This window comes from Balaenoptera ricei, chromosome 9 (assembly GCF_028023285.1).
Source record: "Balaenoptera ricei isolate mBalRic1 chromosome 9, mBalRic1.hap2, whole genome shotgun sequence".
Taxonomy (NCBI): domain Eukaryota; kingdom Metazoa; phylum Chordata; class Mammalia; order Artiodactyla; family Balaenopteridae; genus Balaenoptera; species Balaenoptera ricei.
This window is the reverse complement of record NC_082647.1, coordinates 75,866,642-75,891,140: the sequence shown is the minus strand read 5'-3', so window position 1 is coordinate 75,891,140 and position 24,499 is coordinate 75,866,642. Positions and strand designations below refer to the sequence as shown.

The following is a 24,499-nucleotide window of genomic DNA, read 5'->3' as shown; positions in this document are numbered from 1 at the left end:
TCATTCAATACACCTTTATTGAAGCTGATGTTGTTGGGGATCCAGAATAACTGTGGTGGTTCCTACCTGAAGGCGTATAGTCAGGTTGTGGAGAAAAGATACTGACACACATAACAGCAATACAAGGAGGCAGTGGTGATAATCCCCAGAGAGATACATGGGTGTCAGAGGAAGAATTTACACCTGGGGAAACAGGATTCTTTCTCATGGCAGAGGTTGAGTTTGATGTGGACCTTAAAGTAGGTTTTAGGTTGGATTTAAACAATCCAAACTGAAGAATAGCATTCCTGGAGGAAAGAATAGCATTAGAAAATGCACAGAAATATCTAAAAATACAAGGTATTTTTTTGGAAATCAAAACCGTTCTGTCACCAGGGTACCAAGAATGGGGGTAAGGGAGATGGTGACAAGGATTCAGGAGATGGACGAGTTAGTGAGAAATGAGATTGGGACCAGACTGTGGAGGATTTTGAGGGCTGAGACGTTTCACTTCATTCTAGAAATAATGAAGAGGCATTGACTTGTTTTGTTAGTTTTCGTAAGAAAGTAGGATGAGGGGGCCCTTCTGTGAGGTAAACGATATTATTTCAGTGTGATGAGTCAGAAAGCTGAGGCTGGTGAGTGATCAAGCAGAGATGGGCTAAGTGTGAACTCAAGTCTGACTACCCCTGGGTGGCATCTTCTCTCAGCTGTCATCACCGGAGGGACGCCTGGTAGGAGGACAGGAAGCTGAGATGACAAGAATCATGAGAGTCCTGAGAAAGAGGGACCACTAGGAGGACAGCCCTGAAGGAAAGACAGACGGCTACATATTGAAGGGATGGGGGTGGTGAAGTGTGGGAAGGAACAATGAAAAGGGAATGCTAAGCTACTAGCTTATTCTGAGTCCTGACTTTTTAAAGTGTATAAACTGTTCACATTTAGTATCTGTGAAATAGCTGGGTTAAAGTATACATCTAGATGTGGGTGCTGTTTAATGGCATACCACTGCACTGTTTACCAGAAAACCGAAACTCAGTTTTTGCTGAAATGTCGTTTATGCTTTGTAGTGTATTAACCTGTAGAGTAGAAATACTAACAAGCAGCTCCTGAACTTGACTTCCTAATTTCCAAACTGCAGAAATGAAGGTCTATAAAACGTATGTGAGAGCCGTGCTAAGTGATGCTTTCCCTAGGGACCCTGTCTGTATCCCTCCCTCTCCCCACCCTGCTTTCTTCAATTCCTTTGTTATGTCTGGGGACCCACCCTACTTCCTTCCCTTTTTCCAATTCACTCATGAAATATGGGTGGGAAGGGGATTTTACACGTTCTGAAAATGAATCTTGGCATAGTCTGCTGCCAGGGTAGGGTCCCTATCTCTCAACTTCAACCGGAATTTCCTTTCCCCTGTTTCCTGCAGCCTCATCCTGGACTCCTGCTTGCGTCAAAGGGTTTGCTGGTTGTGGATTACTAGGGCAGAAGTGGGTTGGAGTATTCTGGCTACTGCTACTCTTATTGCACACACTAGAAGTTGGTCTCTGCATTTCATTTGGTCTATTGCTAAAAAAAAAAAAAAAAAAAAAAAAAGCAGCTTAATATAAAGTGAAAGTCCTCTTTATACTCTACGTGAAATACTAAAAGGAAATGGTTTTATCATTCTGTATTCACACTTGCATTGTACATCTAAGTGAGTAAAATTAAGACCAATCATGGCATTATTTGAAGTTCACCGGTAATTTAGTTTAACCAAGAAACTAAAGACAAATAGAATGTTATAATATTATTACTTAGTATTGAAAGCCAGAATTCAAGTGTATTAAGCAAGTCATAATATATTAAGTTGCCCACTGCTGAGAAATTCTGTGTAGAAACCATGTATTTTTCTTAATGACAAAATCCTGACTTTGTGTTGGTTTGGTACTAACACGCATACCTTTTTAGAGGAAATTGGCTTCCTTGAGTGAGTTGTTTTAGTTCGTTTTTAATCTGGATTAATTTGGTCACAGAGTAACCACGAAAGTGATAGAAGATAGGTCTTGCCTCCAAGAAGTTTACAGTCTAGCTGAAGAAACAAATTCACACTTGGAGAACAAGTGAACCATTCAAGACAGTATTTAACGAAGTGTTTAAACAATTTCCCAGGCCTTCAGGGAGAGGGAAATACCTCTGGTAGACCTATTCACAGTTGCAGCAATCCAAAAAGAAGTTCTTCTCAGTTTTCAAAAGCAAGGTTTACAAGTCTGGTTCACTTTAAATTCTGCTTTTGTTTCGTTTTTTTCCTTCCAGAAAAATGGCAGCCAGTGGACGTCAGTGCTGTGCTCGTGCTGTCTGGGGGGCCATCTGCCCATTAGCTGGATTTTTAGGTTCTCACAGAAAGCCCACTGCAAGTCTCAACATTTTAAAATATTAGTTTCAGTTTTTAATGTTTTTAAAATTTTAAGCAGAGAGGAACTTGTCATTATGATACTCATTTATTTTTCTGAAAATATTCAAGTTTCTTTTTTAAAGGCCCAGTTAAGAACATGGACACTGTCTCAGTTAGTTTGATTTATCAAAACCATATTCTCAGTGGATCTTGGATTCCCTATGGTACAAATGCTGCTCCCCAGGTTTATTAATTTCTTCTACTTGTAAAAATAAAATAGCCATATCATCTTTAGTATGTCTAAGAAATCATGAAGGTGAAATATTGGAAAATAGGTTATTCTTCTTTGACTTTTGTTCCTCTCAGTGGTGAACCTCACTCCAGACCCCCGGCAACCTTATATTCTTTTTTTCTCTACCCCTATCAAGGCCTGGTCTGCATTAATATAGCAATATTAATACCTTGTAGGTTGTTGTCTGATCAGGTAACACTAGAAATCTTTGGTGGTTTGGTTTCATTTGAATTTCTAATGGGTGCTTTAAGACAAAAGGGTAGAGAAAAGATGCACAGACAGATGGACAGTCCTTCACAGAGAGATAGACAGTACTCTGTGACAACTGTGTACCACTGAGGCTCAGAGAAGTAAAACATGGAGACATCAAGGAGTATGGAGACATAGGTACCAACATACACTGTGCCTTGATTCCCCAAAGACTGCCCTGATACATCACTGCTTTTGGGGAGGTAACATTGCAAGAAATTCAGAGGCTGAGTTCACAGTTACCTGCATGCTAAGTTCCAGGGTGCTCTGGGAGCTTGTCACAGGGAGCTCAGCTGGTCTAGGGAGACAAGCATGTGTCCCTGAGGAAGAGAAAGAATCTGAAGAGTCAGAAGAGCTACTAGGAGAAGTGAGGAAGAATGGGCATTCCAGGCAGAGGAGAGAGCATGGGTGAGGACCGGAAGGGCCTGATGCAGAGAGCCCTGCAGGCAGAACTACGTGGCTGGAGCCAAGGGGTCAGAGGGCGGGGAGGGCCAGAGGATGCAAGGCATTACCTAAAGGCCTAGCCAAAAACGGCGTGCTAAGAGCGATACAGAGCTTTTATGAAGAATGTAAACAAGAGAGAGAAAGATGATTAGACGTGAATTTTTGAGATTCCTCTGCTGCCGTGTGGGGATGGGTTTGCTAGCAAAGAATGGGTCACGCTCTCTCCTTTCAAAGCTTTCTGACTCTCCTTTCCTCATAGTCCTCTCTTGGTTTTACTACATAAAACAGGAACCAGCATAAACATTAAAGCTTTGCTGTGAAGACAGAATGTCCAATGATAGCTCTACTCTTACTTATTTAAATATACTACATCATCATTTTTCTTTAAAAAGTTGACTTTGATTCAGTCCTGCTTTTATAGAAATGAATTTTGAACTTGCATGTAATGTGAATACTCTCTGTTAATTAACACCCCGCAGGCATGTATGTTCACATTAAATGTACTTACTCTGCTGCACGGTATTTGCTGCAGATTGATTCAGCCGGAGTTTGGTGATTTCTGAGAGATTCAGATACTTCAGTTGATAAAGATGAGGAAAAGAAATTTATAAAAGATTTCCATGTGGGATGCAAAGAACCTTTTTTTCCTTTTGCATTGGGAAGTGGGTGGAAAGGAAAAATTCCATCTGGCATACAGCAGCACTAAATGTTGTTTTAAGATAGCAAAAATAGAAGATTGCTGAAAATATCATAACAGAACATAACAGACTGTGGGCAAATGTACAGTACATATTTTTCTAATAAATCATATTAAATACCCATATTTTACTTAAAACATGACCATGTTCTTATTTGTCGTTATATAAAAATTTGTCCTTAATTTTTAAAAAATCACCCACTCCATTACTGAAGCAAAAAAAGACTTGTTGTTTGGGTCTGTAGAAGTTAATGCTGTCACACTTAGGTTTACCTGGGATAGGTTTTTGTGGCTTTTTTTCTTTCTTTCTTTTTTTCTTTTCCAATCTTTCCCTCCTGTATTAAAAAAAAAAAGGAGAAATAAGATATGACATGTCTGTTCATTTATTGTACATTCGTACGTAACTAAGTGAACAAGGCTCAACAGTTTTAACAAAGCCTTGTAAGTGTCCTCTTTGTTCAGGTTCCAGGAATGGCTGGGCATGATTGAGGTGAGCTGAGTCAGAATAAAGGATCAGGGGCTCCTCAAGATCCAAGAAATAAAGAGAGGGCATGAACAACAGTGATAATAAGACAATTAAGATGAGCAGGAAGTGGCTTGGGGGTAGGGATTTCTAAGGAAGGTCTGTTGAAAACTTAATGAGTCGCAGAAGCATATCTTAGTGACCTCCCAGGTGGGGGTGGGGTGGAAGGTGTCCACGTAAAATTTGACCTTGTGAGATCAAAATCACACGGATGACTCGTTAAACCTTGCTTGATCTTGCCTTGGGTAGGATCTATAGAGGCAAAACAAGCTTTATATTGATACTCTTGTGCATAAAGAATTCTAATGATCCCCAAATGGTACAATGCATAATAAAATCCCAAACTGAATTTTATGGTTGATGGATGCTATCACTTTCTCCCTGCTCAGTGAACTTACTGTTACTACAAGTCGGGGGATTGTGATGATGTGTTATTTTTTGCCATCAATCTGAGTATCCTGGAGTTTTCCTCTGAGAATCATAGGCATTGGAAAGAACTTCTTTGATGTGATGCGTCTTCATTGGGTAAGAAAAAGTTTCACCCAGAAACTGGCACCTGCTAAATAGGATTATAAAGAGTATCCTCTGAAATGGGCAATAAGTACTTTACACTCCATTAATTCTGTCGGAAGTTCATTAATCACAAGGAGATGTTGAAATATTTCCATTGATAATATTCTTCTAGTAAAATGTATACCTTTTAGCCTCTGTTATCAGAAGCAAAAGATCATTAATTAAAATAGTCATTATCGGAGATCCTTCAGGTTTGTTAGGGAAAGGTGTAATTCAGTCTTTGTGCTTTTAACTCTTTGTGTTTCTGAAGTTATATTTTGTGGGACTCTAATGGAGACTAGCCTGACTGAAATGACCCTTGCTCCAGTAAAGCATTTCTGCTGAACTACTTCTCTCCTACTAATTAGCACTTATCCCGTCAGAAAATTAACACAGCAAGTCCTGAAAGCAGGCACAGTTTTGTCAACAGAAATAAATGGGAGCATTCAGTGCTTCTCATTAAACACTCATAGGGAAGCACAGATCTAAAAATGATCTCCGTGTTAAAACAATACTTAGATATAACTCTAAAATCATGGGAACCGAGAGGGTAATTGAAGCCATGGAGATAATACTGTCTCCTCTCGTAATTTGTATGACTGGAATTTTAAAAGATGTACATGAATAGAACTACAGGATATAGAATGGCAGGGACAGAGCACGCATGGCCCAAGCTGGTGCTGATTTCTACCTACAGGTTTGAGGTTAAGGGATACACCGAGGTGGAGAAAGGAAGCTTTTGAGCTTAGATGAGACAGAATTCTAACTAACCCTTAAAATCCAAGAGAAGAAACTTTGGAATAAAGTAGAGAGCTGATTTTATTCTGATTGTCTTTTAAGGAATATACCTGAATGCCAGATGCTTGCGGGCAGACACCTTTCATGACCCGTTGAACTGTTAAATGCCATTTCCATTGTAATTTGTCAATCTAATCTGACTTGTATCGCAATTTTAAGTAGACCCCACTTCTGTCCCAAGTCAGTAAATCTCAAATTCCTGTCCTTCAGTATTACTCATAATCTTGGCATATGGAGATGTGCAGAGACCTGAGGAAAGTTGGCCACACCCTGGAAAAATCCTTCTTAATAAAGACCTGACTGGCCCTAGGTGTAGTCAACATCTGCAGCTGCTTATTCCCCTGGCCCCAGCCTCTGTGGTTTGCCATTTTTGCATCTTAGCTCTGACTTCTATTTTCATGTACCACACCTGGCTACGCCAGAATCTCCGGGGAAGAGTGTAGTGACTTTTGTTGACCCCATTTTGGCCTAAACCTAAGTTTTGAGAGGGCTCCAATCCAGAAGAAAAGCCAAGAATGGTGTCTTTTCCTTCTGAGTGATGGAGCGTGGCAACTGCAGACCTCCCAGTCTGGGGGACCCTAGAAAGAAAAGAAAAGTTAGGTAGCACAGGCCTATGGAAGACTCAGAGAGAATTAACTGTGCATTCCTTAGCTGGATATGGTGACCCACCGACTCCGGGGAATTCAGTCACTTACCTAACTGCAGTGAGGTCTTCAGACAGACACCAGCGTCCCTCATCAATCAGACACTTAGCTTCTCCATCATTAGACGTTTATTTCAGATTCCCGTGTTTGAGCTCGTAGAGATGATTAGAAAGAATCCTGCTAGATGAAGATGGAGACAGCCAGATAGCTGTTTAGCTTGCTGCTACCAGTAGTGGGTATTCAGCCATGGCACATAAAGTTGACTTTGTCTAGGGCCTAAATAATTTTTAATTTCAGTAGAACTTTCTCCTTTTCATATATAGAGCAGATTTTTAAAGTACTTGGCTAAGATTTCTTCTTGCCTATATTCATTGAGAAAAGCACTTGTTAAGCACTGATGAACCAGGCATCACACACAGTAGAACAGAGACATAAGTGAACAAGATCTGATTTGAGCCCCCAAGCCACCCACTGTTAATGAGGGAGAAAGATGAGAAAACAAAGACATGAGAGTAAAGAAGGGCGGTATGCAGACAGAAGAAAGTAAGGGGTGTACTCTGAATAAGGTGTTTGTTTCTAGAAAATTGTTTCTTTGCCTTCTGGTGAGGCATTTGCTAAATTAAACATCATCTCTTTTACTTCCTGGGTTCTGACCACGTAAGGACACAAATGATAAATGGCAAATATCACAAATCTCTTATCTAAAAAGAGTTACATATTGTTGGTGTTTACCATTTTCCTCTCTCCCCGTTTTCTAGTTACAAAATATATTTTAATTAGAATATTGTATATAGTTCTTGTCCTGTTTTACTGATTGAATTTGTTTTTGAAAACAAGCTTCATTCTTGAGATTTATAGGTGTTTGACAGTCGAGAACAAGGCATCAGGCAACTTGCAGGAATTTATAGCACATTTCTGTTAAAGACTGTTTAAAATTGTTCTACTAATAGTAAAGTAATACATGCCTTTTGTAGAGAATTTAGAAATCATAGAAAGCTACAAGTAAGAAAAGAAAAATTTAGTGAGAACTAACTACGATTTCCTCTCACCTTCCCAATTATATCAGTGTATACATTATGAGGCTTTCCTTACGTTTCCATAACATACTTCACTTACTCTTCCCATTTGGGGGCAAATAGGTTTTCAAATTTTTGCTGTTATAAGTGATCTGAGATGCACATCTCTAAAAAAATCTTTATCTAAATTTATATTTCTTAAGGATAAGTTCCTAGCTGAGCAATTACTACTCACAGGTATGAACTGTGTTAATCTCTTTTATGTTTTTCGCTCAGCTACGCTCCATAAAGCTTGTTCCAATTTTCCCATATATTAGCACTACATTAAAGTCCTTATTTTGTAATACCCTCACCCCCATTGATTATTATGATTCTTAGAAGGAGGAACTAAGTATTCTTGTCAGGCTGATGGGAAGGACTAGTATTATCTTGTTCAAATTTACATTTCTTTTCTAGTGAGGTTGAATACTTGCAGTTTATATCAATCCAGTTATATTTCTTCTGTAAATAATCTATTCACCTCCTTTGCGCATTTTTCCATTGGGATCTTTCTTATTGATTTGAATAAGCTTTTTATATGTTAAGGACATTAATCTTTGTAATATTTGTTATATGTAGTTTTGCCAAGTTTGTTTCTTTCTTATTATTTTTATACATATATGAGCAAAACTCTTGATTCATGTTTTTTAATTTTAAAAATCACCTTAACAATCAGAGAGTTCTTCCCAATTCTGTGGCTAGATACTCGATTTTATTTTCTTCTATTTCTTCTAGAGTTGCACTTTTCACTCAGGTCTTTCATATAGCTGGGACTTATTTTTGTAATGTAAACGTAAGGTTTCTTGATTAGTTATCACATGCGAATTTTTTCATATTTTCAAACTTTTACTATTTTGTTACCAGCATAAAAAAATCCATTTTATTCTTGATAAATTGAAATTCTGTTAACAAACTTCCTACAAATTAAATATATTGAGCACAAATTTAGTCAGTCATATTACCTGTCTGAGCTTCAGTTTTCTCATCTATAAGGGTAGTAGATTAGACATCTCCAATTTCTCCTAGCTCTAAAATTCCTGTCTTAGATTGAAGACCCGCCCCCCCAAATTCAGCAGCATTCATACTTCTGAGTGTTGAACACTTTGGGGGGAAATGTTGCCATTTTAAAGTGGATACCAGTTTATTATTCAGGAGGTTTTGAGTAGCCATCTTTTACTCTGATTGACTATGCCTATCAATGCCAATAATCATTCTGTTCTTTTATGTTCTAGAAATACTCCTGTGGCTAGAATTTCTAAAAATTTACTTTTTGAGAAATGCTGTTGGTATGGACAGATGGTGATCTAGCATCCTGCTAGAAGTATCCCTGCTGTCAGGGTGTTAAAACCATATTTCAAGTCATGTCATTAAATATTTGGAATTGTTTTTCTGAGTTCAGAATGTCCTGAGGAGGACTGAGATCTAAAACTCCCAGATAATGACAAATTTAAAAAACCTCCAGATCTTACTGCCTTGAACTCCTAGAAATAAGAAGAAAGGGGTCTATTTATTTATACTGGCTAAATTCATTAACCACTATGCACAGCCTAGCTCCAAACCACTGTTTTTTTAAAAAATGCAAATTTATATCTCTCCCCTGTTTCTCTCTCATAAAGAATATTTCCTCTTTGAGGGTAATCTCCATGTTTTATTTGAACTTTTACCCCCAGTGTCTAGCGCTAGGCGTTCAATCAATATTTGCGGGCCTGAATTCGGTCAAGAGGACAATTGTGAGTGATTTGAAATGTTTCCCAAGTTCAAGCACTCAAACCAAATCTGTGCAAATCCAAAGTTGTACCAGCTCCAGGATTCCGGTTCATTGGAGATTTAAAGTTTTAAATTGAAGGGTTTTGTGCCATGGGGAGTTAACCTGGAAATGACAAGCAGAAAGAAACAGGGAGGTTCATCACAATAGTCAGTTTGTAGCTACAGACAAGCTTTTGGGAGACTACATACTTGGTAAAGAGTAGACACAAACTTTCAAACTTCAGTGAGTCATAGTTTACAAAGCAAGGCTCTTACTGGGGCAGGTTTGTATGTGAGGATTTCAATCCTCTTTGGCACCCCAAGTGCACATTAATATTCAGGAAAATAGCAGATTGTTTTGCTGTTCTTTATTATCAAAGTACTTCCGTTTCTTTTCAATCCATTCCTCTCTTCCCGCACACCCATCCTTCCTTCACTCCAGAAAAAGAGGGAGAAACACCTACTCCATTGCAAGCAAATTCATTTTTGTCTTATTTTAACCTTCTCTCTTCCTTTTTACCTTCTAATTTTGTTTGTCTCTCAAATAATTGTACTAGTATTTCATTGCAGTTTAAATTCCCTTAACCTGTTTTAACACCAACTTTCTATGGCTGTGCAAAAAACGAAGAGTGACACGGTCCTACCTTTCTCCCAATCTTGTTTCAAACTGTGAAATAAGTTTCTGAGATGGTTACTGCCGAGACCTAAGGCGTGCCTCTCTAAAAGCTCCAAGGAATGTGCAAAACATGAAAATACAAGAGTGTTTACTTAAGATGCTTTGTATCTCCTTGCTTCCATGCCATGTGATCTTGCAGTTGCTACGGTAACTAGGAATTTTTCATTCCATAACTTGTATAAGGACTGAGGCTGCCCTTTTTATTACTGCTCTGCCTTCTCTAAAGTTACACATGCACTCACGTGCACACACACACACACGCACACACACAAGCATATTCGCAAGCACGCACGTGTAAATGCACATTTATATACACACAAAAGAGATTTGGAGAGTTCCTTGACTTGAAGCATTTCCATTTTCTAAGTGTATTACTTTACACTTTATTTACTTTCAATTTAAATTTTTTTTCCAGCTTTATTGAGGTATGATTGACAAAGGTCATATATATTTAAGGTGTACAATGTGATGTTTTGATATATGCATACATTGTAAAATGATTACTGCAATCAAGTTAATTAACATACCAATACCCCACGTGATTACGTTAGATTTGTGTGTGTGTGTGTGTGTTTGTGTGTGGTGAGAACACTTAAGATGTACTCTCTTAGCAAATTTCGTGGATCCAATACTTTTTAAATTTGAAGAATATTTCCACTGGGTCTGTTCACAGTTAAGAGCTAGCTTTCTCAAGTTATTTCAATTTATAAATTAGATCTTTACTTAATCAGGAGGCATTTCCAAACACAACTATGTTTCCTATAAGAGGAATTTGGGAGGAGAAGCCAACGCCATAGGAGCTAGTCAGGGGTGGCTATCAAAGGCTGCTGTAAGAATCCATACTGTCCTCTTTTTGCTCAGATTTTAAAGGCTTCTGTAAAACTGCTGCTGTGAATTAGTCAAACCCCAGGTGACAAGTATATCTGCAACTAGTATGTAGAAATTTTGTCCGAGTCATAATTTGCCATAGGTTTTCATCTCATCTTTAGGCTGCTTGAGGAAAGTGTCAATATTGATATTTTCCCTTCAGAATAACTTTGCAAGTGTGTCACACACATATACACATACACACACACACAATGATATAAGAATTCTTGGGAACTAGAAGATATTTCTAAATTTGTCATTTCTGTAAACTTTCCTAGGAAGCAAGATTTCAGATTTTTTGGTTGTTTTAAATCTCAAGTAACATATGTATTGTATTTTCAAGGCCATCAAGATATATCAATATGTATAGCTGATTCACTTTGTTATAAAGCAGAAACTAACACACCATTGTAAAACAATTATACTCCAATAAAGATGTTTAAAAAAAAAAAAAAGGTATACCAATAATGAGAAGTGGAAATAAGTGCTGTTCCCAGCACTAAGTTATCTCAGTTTTTTGCAAAGTGGCCGAATGTGTTGTGAACATATCGTGCAAACTGTCTGCATGAACGCTGTGGATTGATGGAATTCACAGGTTCAAAGTATTGATAGACAAAGTTATTTTCCAGTGACCTCAGTCATGTTAGGAAATGCTTAATGATCTAATTTAGAATTTGAAGGCATCCTCATTTCTTCTGAATTACCTTCTAATAAGCCTCTGTCAGATCATATATGCACAAGGCAGTGCCCTCAGTTGCCCTTTGACCTAGGCTTTTTGAATCCAAGGGGTAGGTCTTAGTGACTTCCCAGCCCAGCCGAGCCTTTGCATATTCCCGTGGGCCCACTAACCAGGGAGAGTGTATGTAACTCTGAGACTTAGCAGAGTGAAATAACCACCATATCTGGGACCGAGGGGCTGCAGAAGTGATGGAGTGCCGCAGCCTCACCCCGTGACCATGGCTGACATCACGCCTTGCTTGTTGCTGCGGGTGTTTTATCTTGTTTATACTTTAGACTTGCTGATGCTGAAGGATGTTGACTGCTCCCTTGCAGATAATCAGGAACCTCACCACAAAACGAGGGCCTTGTAAGGCATTAACTAACTCTTGAAATTTCTCCTTTCTACCGTAGCCTACTCTCTGGACTGAGTCCCTTTGAACCTCTTCCTCCTTGCCTTTGCCGACCTCTCTATCCTTGATCTTGGACCATCCCAATGTCTACAATCTGTCTGCTCACCCACCATTCAGCAGGCCATTCATTCATTTAACAGACAGTGTTGTTCTGGATGGAGGGACGGCACAGAGAACAAGACAGACCAAGCCCCTGTTCCCATGCAGCAGATATCAGAGTGGAACTTGTCCTGCCATTTCGCCTTTCTCTTCTCCCCTCTGTCCCCACCCACAATCTTGTCATCAGCCAAGAGCTTCCATACTGGATCTAGAGGAATTTCTGGGAAAGATTTAATAAAATTTAAGATTTTATGATAAAAAAACAATAACACCTATGTGATTTAATAACTCTCAAGGGTCACATGGGGAGTGTCGAGTATGAAGCAAGTGTAGGATCTGAACTGTAGTAAACTGATGTAAATATTAGGCCAGAAAGAGTGTTAAGAAAATAAAACGTGTAGGAATTAGATTAAGTCAATTAGGGGGATGCTAATATAACCTACCCTAAAGCTATTAGGTTTTTGAGTTGTTTTCCTGACAGCAAGATGATGGATTCCATGACCTATATAGTGGCATCTAACTTAGTGATAAGCTGACATAAGCTTCTCTGGAAACTGGAAGGTCAGGTTTGCTAGATCATGTACATTTGCATCCCCTCCTGCATTCTCACCTCTGCTCTATGCTGGTTGGCAGTGAGACCTAACCCCCATGGACCTAACCCGCCTGGATCTCTTGCTTTCCATCTCCAAATGGGGCTTGGGCAATGGGAGGGGTCATAGGAGATCGGCGTGTAGAAGGAGACGGGATCAGGGTGTTTCTTCCTACCTTGTCCTGCTTTCTGCTGCAGTTATGGCAGTGACTGCACCCCTCTGGGACTGTAGCTTCTCCTTGCAAGCCTCTCAGTTACTTCTCCAGCTCCCTCCCAATGGGATCCAGTACTCACTCTGACTTCCTCTTGCCCCTTCAAGAGGGCAACTAACCCAGGGGTGGTTAGTATCTCCCTTTGCTGGTCCATGGTTATCTCACCATATTTTGGTTAATTTTATCAAACCTACCCTTGCTGAGTGTGCCTCTTTTCTACCAGTATCCAGAATAATCCATCAAGCTAATAGAGTATATCAAAATATACTTGTGATGGAAAAACAGTGCCTTTATTTCAAGATATTACATTCTATCCCCATCTCCTCTGCTCTCTTGTGCAATAAGTTTACTAGCTGAAGTTGGCTTCAGGATCAAATTCCTAGCCTTGCCCTAATTGTAGGGTTCTTAGAAAACTTCCTTTACATGATAATTATTAGAGGCAGTAAAATTTAATAAATACAGTTCTTTTCTAGCAGCCAGAACTTTCTATCCAGTCTTGTTTACTGATTTTCTGTGGGAGTTTAGTCACGTTCCATAACAACTTTGTGTTTGCTTTCACACTATGGAAGTCAGACTTGACCTAGATTTTGTAAGCTTGGGGATGATGAATTCTATTAGTCCTATTTAGGCTTTAGTTTGAGTTATTAATCACAATATGTGTAGGATTTTTAAAAAGAACTAATTATCATTATTTAAATACTCTCTTTCTGCCAGAATCACCTATACAAAGGATGTGTTTGCCGGGCCAGAACTTTGTGATATGGTAAATCTAAATCACTCCTCACCTTGACACATATCTGCTTACTTTGTCTTTCCCTTAGCTGCTCTCTTAATCAGGTCTATCTTGCCAGCAATATCCTTTTGACTTTTTTTTTTTTTTAAAGATCTGTTTCCTTTTTTTTTTTTTTTTTTTCCCATGAGGAAAGAGAGTCATGCGATACACTGTCAGCAAATTCTGTGAAGGTTGTTCTCAGACAAAATTGTTTTTGGCCAGAGGAGATTTTTTTTTTCAGATAAGTATTCCAGTTCTGCTGTACCCACATTTAACGGTACAAGAATAGATGCGGGCATTGGTGGTTTGGTTTGCTAAGCTGTGTGTGAATTTCCGTAGGACAAGATGAGGAGAGATCCCTAACCACTAAATCACGTGCCGCTTTCCTGTTTAGGAGAGGCAGCACTTTGGGCTTCTGTGAGAAAAGTGGTGTCAAGAAAACTGAATTCTGTAGGATCTAAGGATGGGAAAAAGATGCCGAGGTCGTCTTGTCCAGCCTCACTCACTGAAGAACCATCTTCACTTGTCAATAATGTTATTGACAAGCTCTGCTCCAGTTTGAGACAGAGCTCATTCTGCCTCTGCCAACAGTACTTCCTTAAATTGAGCCTCAATCTGCTTTCTTGATCTAGCCACCCATTAACGGAAGGTAACTTTTCTAGAGCATCACAAGTAATCCTATGGCACCCTGTCCCACAAGGCAGGGTAGCTCAGAGAGTGAAAATTTCCTGCTATGGTTTCATTCTCCCGATCTTTTTCTTCTTAGACATTCCAACTACCTGAACAGTACCTCAGAGGGCGTGTTTCCCAGACCCCCTTGTAGCTCCTTGGTGCAGAGTCCCATGTATTTCGATCAGCAAAGTCCTGTGCCCAGAGGCTCATCACAGCCCCGTTTTGTTTTGTTGGAGGTAAAATACGCATAGCATAAAATTAACTATTGTAAAGTGTACAATTCCATGCCTGCCCAGTGCTTGAGCCCATCAGGCCGAAGGCAGCTTATGCACTGGACGCCCTGCTAATCTTAGGCTGCATGTCTCTGGGTACCCAAGTTTTGTGGGCATCAGATCCCACTAATCCCTGCCATGTTTAACTCTGTTCCTGCCAGCACTTCATTTCCCCCTTGCCAGGGGTATTGAGCTGCGCCCTGGCTGAGCTGGTTTAGCTGTGGTCCTGAGACCACGTTCGGTCCTTGACAACCCTCTTCTCTTCTTGGAACTCAGCATGACGTAGACACACCTGTTGCCTCATCTGCCAAGCAGATTAGCCTGCTTTGGCTGCCAGCACCAGGGTAAACCAAGTCCCCTTCCATACTTGTAGTCTCTAACGTGTATTAGTAACCATCTTCTGGGGACGTCTGTGGTTCTGGTTAAGGGCTCTGTTGTTGGGTCTGCCTGGGTTCAATCTCAGCTTTACCACACCCTCACACAAGATCTTGCTTGGCCAAGTTACTTTATCAAAATGGGAGTTTTAACAGTATTTACCTCATAGAATTGTTGTAATGATTAGATAAGATAATGGATGTTCAACTCTTAGCTTTGCTGATAAATGGTAAACCCTCAATAAATGAGACAGATTTATCTGCCTGGTCATGGCTTGATCCCTCCCTTGTTGCCTGTTCCTAGTGGGTCTGTTAGTTGCATATGGCAGTGCTGTCTCCTTAGTTCTTGAGCTGTGGTTACCTCTACCACTATGAGATAAAATTATGTTAGCTTTTTTTTAATCGTCTAGTAGCTAATGATTGCATGATGCTTTACACGTCACAAAACACTTACCATGTGTCCTCTTAAATATTGGCCAAGTTTTGGGGCTGCCTTAGTGATTCTCACATTAACCACCCTCAGGCCGAGATCCTGAATTAGAGCAGGTCGTTTTGATCTCATAACCCCTTGTCTGTCTATATCATTGTCCAGTGTGACGAGCACGCAGCTCTTCTTTTCAGTTTACCCATATCTGTTTGAGTGTCCCAAACACTCAGGTTGATGATCGAGATGCAGAACAGCGTGGGCCATTGTTATCCACCACCCTAGTAGTTGGATTACCCTTCCTTAGGAAGAGCACCTCTCAGCAAACTGTCCCCTGTATTAGCACCGTCAGAGTTCACCACTTGAAATGTATCTTTTGAGAGTAAGCTGTTGTTCTCTAAACCTCTACTCAAAACTGCACATTTATCCATTCCTCTTTTTCTTTTTTTTTTTATTAGCACCTTTAATTATTATTTATTTATGTATTTATTTATTTTTTTTGGCTGTGTTGGGTCTTCGTTTCTGTGCGAGGGCTTCCTCTAGTTGCGGCAAGCGGGGGCCACTCTTCATCGCGGTGCGCGGGCCTCTCACTATCGTGGCCTCTCTTGTTGCGGAGCACAGGGTCCAGACGCGCAGGCTCAGTAGTTGTGGCTCACGGGCCTAATGGCTCCGCGGCATGTGGGATCTTCCCGGACCAGGGCTCGAACCCATGTCCCCTGCATTAGCAGGCAGATTCTCAACCACTGCGCCACCAGGGAAGCCCCATTCCTCTTTTTGTTTGTTCACTGATTCATTTGGGTAAGGTTCTTCAAGTATCTATGGAGTGCCAAGACCTGGCTGTTTGTTGGGAATTCAGAGTTGATGGAGATACGGTGCCTGCCCACACGTGAGCTTATGCTTTAGAAGGGAGACAGAAAAGGTCATCAGTGTGTGCTTCTCGGAATGCTGAGGCCGAAGGATTCGTGTGGCGCTGTGGGGTTGCAGAGGAGGGCCAGCCACGTCAGACTGCAGGCGGAGGGAGCAGGTTTCCTGGAGGAGGTGATTCTTGAAGAGAACTTCGTAGGAGGAATGGAAGTTCGACCAAGGAGGTTGGGAAATGAAAGGAGTTATAATAAGCGATTGGCTCTAAATGCCATCTCAGTCCGTTCGGGCTGCTGTAACGAAACACCACAGACTGCCAGCAGAAACTTATTTCCTACAGTTCTGATGGCTGAGAAATCCAAGATCAAGGTGCCAGCAGAGTCAATATATGATGAGAGCCCACTTTCTCGTTCATAGATAGCTGTCATTTTGCTGTGTCCTCACGTGGCAGAAGAGGCAAAGGGTCTCTCTGGGGCCTCTTTTATAAGGGCACTAATCTCATTCATGAGGGCTCCAAAGGCCCCACCTCCAGACACCATCACTTTGGGGGTTAGGTTTCAACATAGGAATTTGGGGTGGGGGGAGACACCAACATTCAGTCCATAGCAAATGCCTTCCTACCGCTAAGTTAGCATCTTCAGTTATGGTGTTCACAAACTTGAGGGAAAGTAGCATTGCACCTTGTGCTACTTGTATGACTTCTTGAGTGCCATGGCATCAAGCTAGATGATTCTGTGCATTCTCCATCTGAAAGTTTCTCTGGTGCTGCCTGCTTCACACAGGTTTGATGTTGGAACACTGGGTCACGTGAGGAGTGTTGAGAATCCTGGTTGGAACCGAAGTGGGCAGGAGGGGGATTTTAGAGGGCACAAAATTCACATCTTGCCCAGTTCACACTTCAACCCACAGGGTGACCTGTTCATGCCCACACCCTTTTTTCCATGTGCCCTAGACTCAGGGACAGTACCATTTAGTGAATGCCTTCCCAGCGTTGTGTTCGTTATATGGTCTCTTATATGTCAGTTGCACGGGAGCTTAGTTTGATAGAATTCTGACAGATGGAGCAAGTATAACGCTCAAGTACAAAACACAGTTATCTCATGTGATGAGCATTATAATAGAAAAGTGACTAAGTAGAGAGGGTAAAGGCAACCTCAGAGGAGAGTGACCATTGAACCACGTGAAATCGAATTCTGTCTTTTAAAGGTAATCCACTCGCTCACTCGCTCTCTTGCTTGCTCATGAACTTGCACGCTCAGTAAACCGTTATCAAGTTAATATCACGTGCCAGGCCCTGAGCTGTGTGTTAGGAAGAGAAATAGAAGTCACAGCCCCTGCCCTCAAGATGTCATCATGTCGTGGAGAGCACAGAGGGAGCAGATAATCAGAGGTCAGTGTGATGGATGTCATGACAGGGTTCTTTGGGCATCTTATCTGGATAGGCAGCGTTACCGGCTGGAGATTGTCAAAGAAGGTTCCTTAGATGCAGTGATAAATACGAGTTTCATCGTATGGAACGATTTGTACCTTTTGGGGTTCGTAGACTCCAGTGAAACCTAGAACTCTGGACTCTACCTGGGAAAATGTGCCTACACATAAAAAATTTATATACTTTAAGAAGCTTCCCTGAGTCACTAAAGCCATCCATGAACCCCCAGCTAAGCCCTCTTGTGAGAGTTGATACTCACAGAGCATCAGGGACACAATGCCATGGAGAATACCAGTGGCTGCTTTATATGAGTACTTGGGAGAGGAATATTTTCAATTATCAGAGATAATGGAAAATCAGGCAAGTCGTTGTGACAATTCCAGCAGGCCTGAGAAATCCCTTAGTAATGACTTTTTCTTGCTAGTGCTGGTGATAAGTGAAAATATAAATGCAGTCAGAAATTTGGTTCAGGACAGCGTAGACTTGCTGAACTGTCAACATCAGTTCTTCACCTTACATTTTAAAAAAATCAGTATTTTTTTTTACCCTATATGTATTTTCATCTTAAAAATAAATGTCTTTCATGTGAATAAATGAAAAAAGAAAAGTTGGATTAAGAAGTATAAAAGCTGATCTTGGTCAAGGAAGTTAATCTAAAGTAAGTCAAAGGTACGGGTTCTATCATTCATTCAGAATTTGCAGGCAGGGGAGCAGTGTAGCCATAAAAAGAAAAGAAATCAGAGCTAGTCACCAAAGAATGGAACAAAGATGAGGAGCAGAGAAAACCTGAAAACCCTCCTCTGTTTTCATATTTTTCATGGCCTCTGTTCAAAAGGTCCTGTGAGTCTGTGATCAAACAGCTTTCCCTCCCCCACTGCCCCCTCCCCCCCACTTTCAGCTGAGGACACCTGTTTATTTTTACACTTCCTCTCCTTCCCCATCTCCCAGCTCATCCCAGACTGCATCCCATAGGCAAAGCTGTGAAGAATCCGTCTGGCCTGGTCCTTAGAGTTTCTTGTTCTTCCTACCATCCCTTCAAGAGAGTAGGGGAAAGACCTGGTTTGTGCAGATCTAGGAGCTAAAGTGTGTGTCAGGGAGCGGGGAGAATTCTCACTGAGCCTGTACCAACCAGAGCTGAGAACCACCAGCCAAGGCATGTGGGTGGGGCGGGGGGTGGGAAGCATGGTGCCTTCTGGGAACACACCCCACTCCCCACTGCACCTTCCTCTTCAGTGTTGCACCTACAGAAGTCCCTTCTCCTAAAGTCTGTGCCCCTTGCACTGGCATTCTTTTTTTTTTTTTAATTTTAATTTTTTGGCTGCGCTGCGCAGGATCCTAGTTCCCCGACCAGGCATCGAACCCACGCCCCCTGCCTTGGCAGCACAGAGTCCTAACCGCTGGACCGCCAGGGAAGTCCTGGGGTATTCGTTCCTCACCCATCCTCTGATCACTTTCAGGAACATCCCTGGGTGTGACTCTCTCATCCCCCTGACAAGGAAATGCATTTTATCTTTGACTCCAATAACCATCCTCTCCACACGGCACCATGCCAGCGGCAGGGCAGCGTCTTATGACCCTTGTCCATGGTCACCGTCCTCTAGCCGGAGGCCACCAGGAACACGCCTGTAGTTGAGTAAGTTGGGTTTATTGCTTTGGTGTAGTGATGGAGCCCTCGCACCTTGGGGAGCCTCGCAGCAGCTCAGTGCAAGAAGGTGTTAGAAGAAAGGACATACCGGACTTGGGTTTGTGTTTGGTGACTTTGGGGAGGATTTCAAGTAGCAGGGCTTTGCTCTAGATCAGGAAACTGGGCAACTCTGTGACGATATCTTAAATCTTATCTATAGGGAGGGCAGCAAAGCCAAAGCTGTCACTGGGAAAGAAGCAGCAGTCACTACTCACTCGCTGGGCTTTCTGGTATTTTCTGCCGTGATCAATGTTTATGCTTTGTCTGTGTTCAGATACGACTTGCGAGTGGCCGTGTTTTTGTGTTGTCCCACCACAGTCACAGAGTGGCCTTATCTGATGTTGATTTTTCCCAGAATCAGTGACATTTAACAGGAGAACACGAGGCCCAGCCTGAGTGCCAGGCCGGCTCCCAGGGGTCAGGGGCTGCTTCTCCCTTGCTCCGTCTTCACTGCTCTGAACTGCCCCACTTCAGAGATCAGCCTCCTTGATCAAAGCCTCCACGGGCTTCCTCCTTGACCACCTGCCTGCTCCCTTCAGCCCTGTGAAGGCTTGTCCTCAGCCCCTCCGTGTTGCCCGCTTATCAGCTCCTGTCTTGGCGCACTCCTTTCCCTAACCAGACAGACGCCCTGTGGAGAAGGGCTGTTTGCATGTGTGCTGACGGCAGCCCGCAACATCTCTCCTCCCTCCCTCCTGGTGTCTCCTATGCTGATCTCTTCCCCTGGTGGGTGGAGGGGGCGTCATTCACTGCTCCCCTCTCAGGTTTCTCTTCTTTTAATTAAAAAAAAATTTTTTTTAATTTATGTTTTTTTTTTGTTTTTTTTTTAATTTAATTTTATTTATTTATTTTTGTCTGTATTGGGTCCTCGTTTCTGTGCGAGGGCTTTCTCTAGTTGCGGCAAGCGGGGGCCACTCTTCATCGCAGTGCGCGGGCCTCTCACTATCGCGGCCTCTCTTGTTGCAGGGCACAGGCTCCAGACACGCAGGCTCAGTAGTTGTGGCTCACGGGCCCAGTCGCTCCGCGGCATGTGGGATCTTCCCAGACCAGGGCTCGAACCCGTGTCCCCTGCATTAGCAGGCAGATTCTCAACCACTGCGCCACCAGGGAAGCCCTAAATTTATGTTTTTAATTTAAAAATTAAAAAAAAAATTTTTTGGCCACACTGCGCAGCATGTGGGGATCCCAGTTCCCCGACCAGGGATCTAACCTGCGGGCCACACCGCACCACCCTCCCACCTCCCCACGGTGGCAGCGCGGAGTCCCAACCACCGGACCGCCAGGGAAGTGTGCCCCCCACCCCCGCCCCGCTCTCAGATTTCTGAGCACGTTGGCAGGAAGGCCTAAAACCATAAACTTATGTTTTTCTACCCTCAGCAGCACAAAGCTGCCTGGCAATTCCTCTTTTCATAACTTGTTTATTCCCTGTTGCAACCCCTAAAGCCATTTTTCCAACAGTTTTCTCTTCAGGCCGCCGAGGAACCTCCCCTTCCAGAAGATGGTCTGAATCCCCACTCTACGGAGATGATAGGAACCATCTCATTTTGTCTACCTCAGCTACCTTATTCTCCGTGCTCTAATTTTTTTCTAAATCTCCACCCATCTTCTTTCCCGTGATCCTCTCTGGAAGGAGGAAGTCTCGGTCCTGTTGTAGCCTAAACCCTCCATGCACGTTCCTGATCTCTCGCCCCTTCTCCACAGCCCCTCACCTTGCCTGCCGACTTCCCCAGCCAGGCAGCCTCTTCAGCCTGACTCCTTCCCTTCGTGGTGAAATTCCAAGGAGGCGGTCTTGCCTCTTTGTGCATGTCCTTCACGTCCGCTCACACCTCAACACTCGCCTTCCCATCGTGGTCTCCTCATCACTTCCTCGTAGACTCTTCATCTTCGTGAATTTGACAACGTCAGACAGCCTTTGTCCTTGACTCTCCTGAGTCAGTGCCCTCCACCTTCTCCTGGCTTCTCTTGGTTTCACTGCTTAGTCATCTCTTTGGTAGGTTTCCTCATGACTCTGATCCCCTCCCTCTTCCTCCTACTTTCTATGTTTTCTCTTCCTAGTTCCCTTTCTGTCCTGCTTCCCTTCAACAGTCTCATCCACTCCCAAACTTGAGTAGTTCACACATTTATCTCTGTCCTTGGCCTTTGTCCAGAGCCCTAGTTCTTTATTTCTAACTGCTTGCTAAACATCTACAGCATGATGTATTAGCAGTACTGAAACATCAGTTGTCTGAAAGCAGGTTCATCAGTCTCAGCAGAACCAGTTTTTTTGTCCCATTTAATGGCATTTCCGTTCTCTTTCACCCACAGATCTGGGATTTGATCTGTCATCTTTGGCAGTCAAATCGCATGGGTTCTACCTTTGCTTTCTCTCTTGCATGTGGCCTCATCTTGGGGGAGCTCACAGACTTATGCTGTTATGGCGCTATCACCTTGTCATTTAAGGGCAGGGCATCGGTCTTACTCACCGCTGCTTGCCCCTTAGTGTCTGCCACAGTGCCTTACCCAAAGCAGACCCTCACTGTTTGTTGAGTGGTTGTCTATAAATTAAGCATTTTAATGCTTTACTTGCATTTCATGAACTATTTGTCATTGAACATATTTCTTGTCATTAGTTCTTTAAATACTTTTATTCTTAACCAAGCAAGCACCAGAATAAAGTTTCATACCCAGAACTTCAACTCTGGTACTTATGCTGTTTTTCAGGAAGAGCAGTTAGGTAAGGGTACATGGGTTGGTCAGGAGGCATTGATTTCTCCTTCCTTCTTGAGAGCCAGGTATAATACATACGGTTATTACGTTTTCACGGCAATTTTAGATAACTTCCATCTCCTTTTATACATTGATTTCTCTGCTTTTTTGCTTCTTTATTTTTTAACAGCTTTTCAAAATGGAAACTATCACTGTGACATAAGATGCTATTGATAGTACATCAATATGGTTCAGCTATTCCCCTGCCCAGCGGAGTGTAGCTGCTCTGTGCACAGCCCTGTAATACATATTAGTTACACAGACATTAGAGAAGCCCTTCCCATCCATATGTATGTGCATGGCCCACGGAAGTTAATAATGCCGTATATCACATGCACGTAGAATGTAAAATGTGCTTCAGAATGACAGCAGGCTCATATAACATGAGTATTGGCTTACGACGAGAGGAAAGCTAGGGAAAGATTTTTGTCCTTTCACACCTACTCTTTACTGAATTATTTGTTTCTGTGTCTCAGTATCCCAGACTCACGTTCTGCCCTTTTTCTTTTTTTTTGTCAATATTATGCTCCTCTCGCCAGTGACCTTGTTTCACTTCAGCCACACGGATAACAAAAGAACCCCTTTGGAGAAATGAAAGAGAGCAATTATACATTGGTATTCATGTTACAGGAGTCACACTGCCATCCTCAGGGAGTTTAACAATGAATATCCAGCATTAATTGCCACAGTAACTGCGTGTCTGACCTTGCTGAAGTGTAATACATCAGTTTTACACAGTAAAAGTATTTGCCACTAAGAGGTTTAAAAAGAATGATCATAAAATTATATTGCTGTTTAGAATGACTAGTATTTTTTTGTTTTTAAGAAGATCTTGGAAGATTCAAATGACTAGGTCACTACATTTTCTTAGGAATCAGCACACCAGGAGTTGAAATCATCATTTTCCCACTGATTTGGTTGGCAATTATGACAAGAATAGTGCCTTCCTATTCTTATGGGAGGTGAATAAATACATCGGCGTCTCTGATAAATCTATGGAACTGATAATAAGGCACGAGGACATAGTACTTTTTATCCATCGGGGGCGGGAAAATGTTCTTTTTGTGTGTTTGTACCTAATTTAGGTAGGGTTTTCTGCCAGGAGCAGAAACACAGAAGCATGCTAGGAACCCTAGGACGTGTTTCCCTTTTTAAAGAGGCAACATCATTTTTCAGGTGAAGCCTCTTTGCTATCAACTTTTCTTGCTTCAATCTTTTGCTCAGATCCTCAGAAATACAGAAGGTAAATTTTTTTACATGTGTTTCTCCCTACCCCCTCCGCCCCTACCTTCCCCTGGTTGGGTGCCGCCCATCAGGAGAATTTCACACTCCACACTCTGGAAGTGTTCATCACTCGGGTCGGCTCCACACTGCTGGGTCAGCAGTGAGCCCGACTCGGACAGAGCCGCGTCAGCGGGCCATGTTGGGCTCTGGGCTGTGGAAGCTGTGTGTGCAGAAATGAATGGTTGTTCAGCCTTCTCTCCGTGTTAAAAAGGACCGCGGTGAAGAAAGTCAGTGCATTCACCCGTGACATCCGAATTTCAGCCTAGATGAGATTCTAACTAGAGATCCGTTTTTGCTTGTATTCTGGCAAAACAAGTACATGATAAATGTGAAGGCCATCTCAAGTTTGGGAGTAAAACATGAACTGAATGATAGAATGAGTAGTTTTTTTCCCACCTTTTAAAGTAAGACTGTGATGTAAATTAATATGATATGTATCTGCTACATCTGCTTAATATGGCTTGCTCACTGTTTTAGTGTTTAAATGATGTTTTATATGATTTTCTAATTTTAATATAGTGGCAGTTTAAGAAGTATTAACCAGGTAAAAGAGAGTATAGCACACATGCAATTAGTATATTGTGTTTTTGAGACTTTGAACTTTGGATTTCTTAATTCAGATCATTCAGGTAGTTTTAAAACTGAACTCTGAATCCCATCCCCAGTTTATTTTTTTTCCAGTTTCCTTTAAAGTATTTATGTCTTTCTAATGCTTTATGTATCCATACAACTTGAGCCTGGACCCTGTACCATTAGAGGGAGATTCCTGACCAGATTCCTAATTTGTTCTGAATCTGTAAAGATAGTAGGTGGGAAAGCAACTTGAGAAAGTGCAGCTTTAGTTAGCTCTTTTTTATTTTTAATTTTTTTGCCTTTTTAATTTTCTCTCTGTTCTTCCTTCTTCCATCCATCACTCCCATCGGCAACTAAAGCAGGATGATGAAGTGACAACCGTTCAGGTTAAAGAGCAGGACCGGGACGTCCTGGTGCTGAAGAAAGTGCAGAGCTGCGGCCCAGCCCCCCAAGCGGGGAGTGCGGAGAGCGATTGGAGGTCAGAGTTTCCACCC

At 42.0% G+C, this 24,499-nt stretch overlaps 1 protein-coding gene across 5 annotated transcripts in view; it reads left to right on the top strand.

Annotated features, from left to right (window-relative positions):
• Nucleotides 1-24,499, top strand: part of RAPGEF5 (Rap guanine nucleotide exchange factor 5) — a 219,423-nt gene that overhangs the window by 124,062 nt on the left and 70,862 nt on the right. For 4 of the 5 annotated variants that reach the window (XM_059933978.1, XM_059933979.1, XM_059933983.1 and 1 more), the window contains one exon: nt 24,365-24,483. In XM_059933978.1, the coding sequence (XP_059789961.1) occupies nt 24,365-24,483 (119 nt within the window). The remainder of the gene's footprint in view (nt 1-24,364; nt 24,484-24,499) is intronic. The other variant, XM_059933980.1, reaches the window with a different exon arrangement.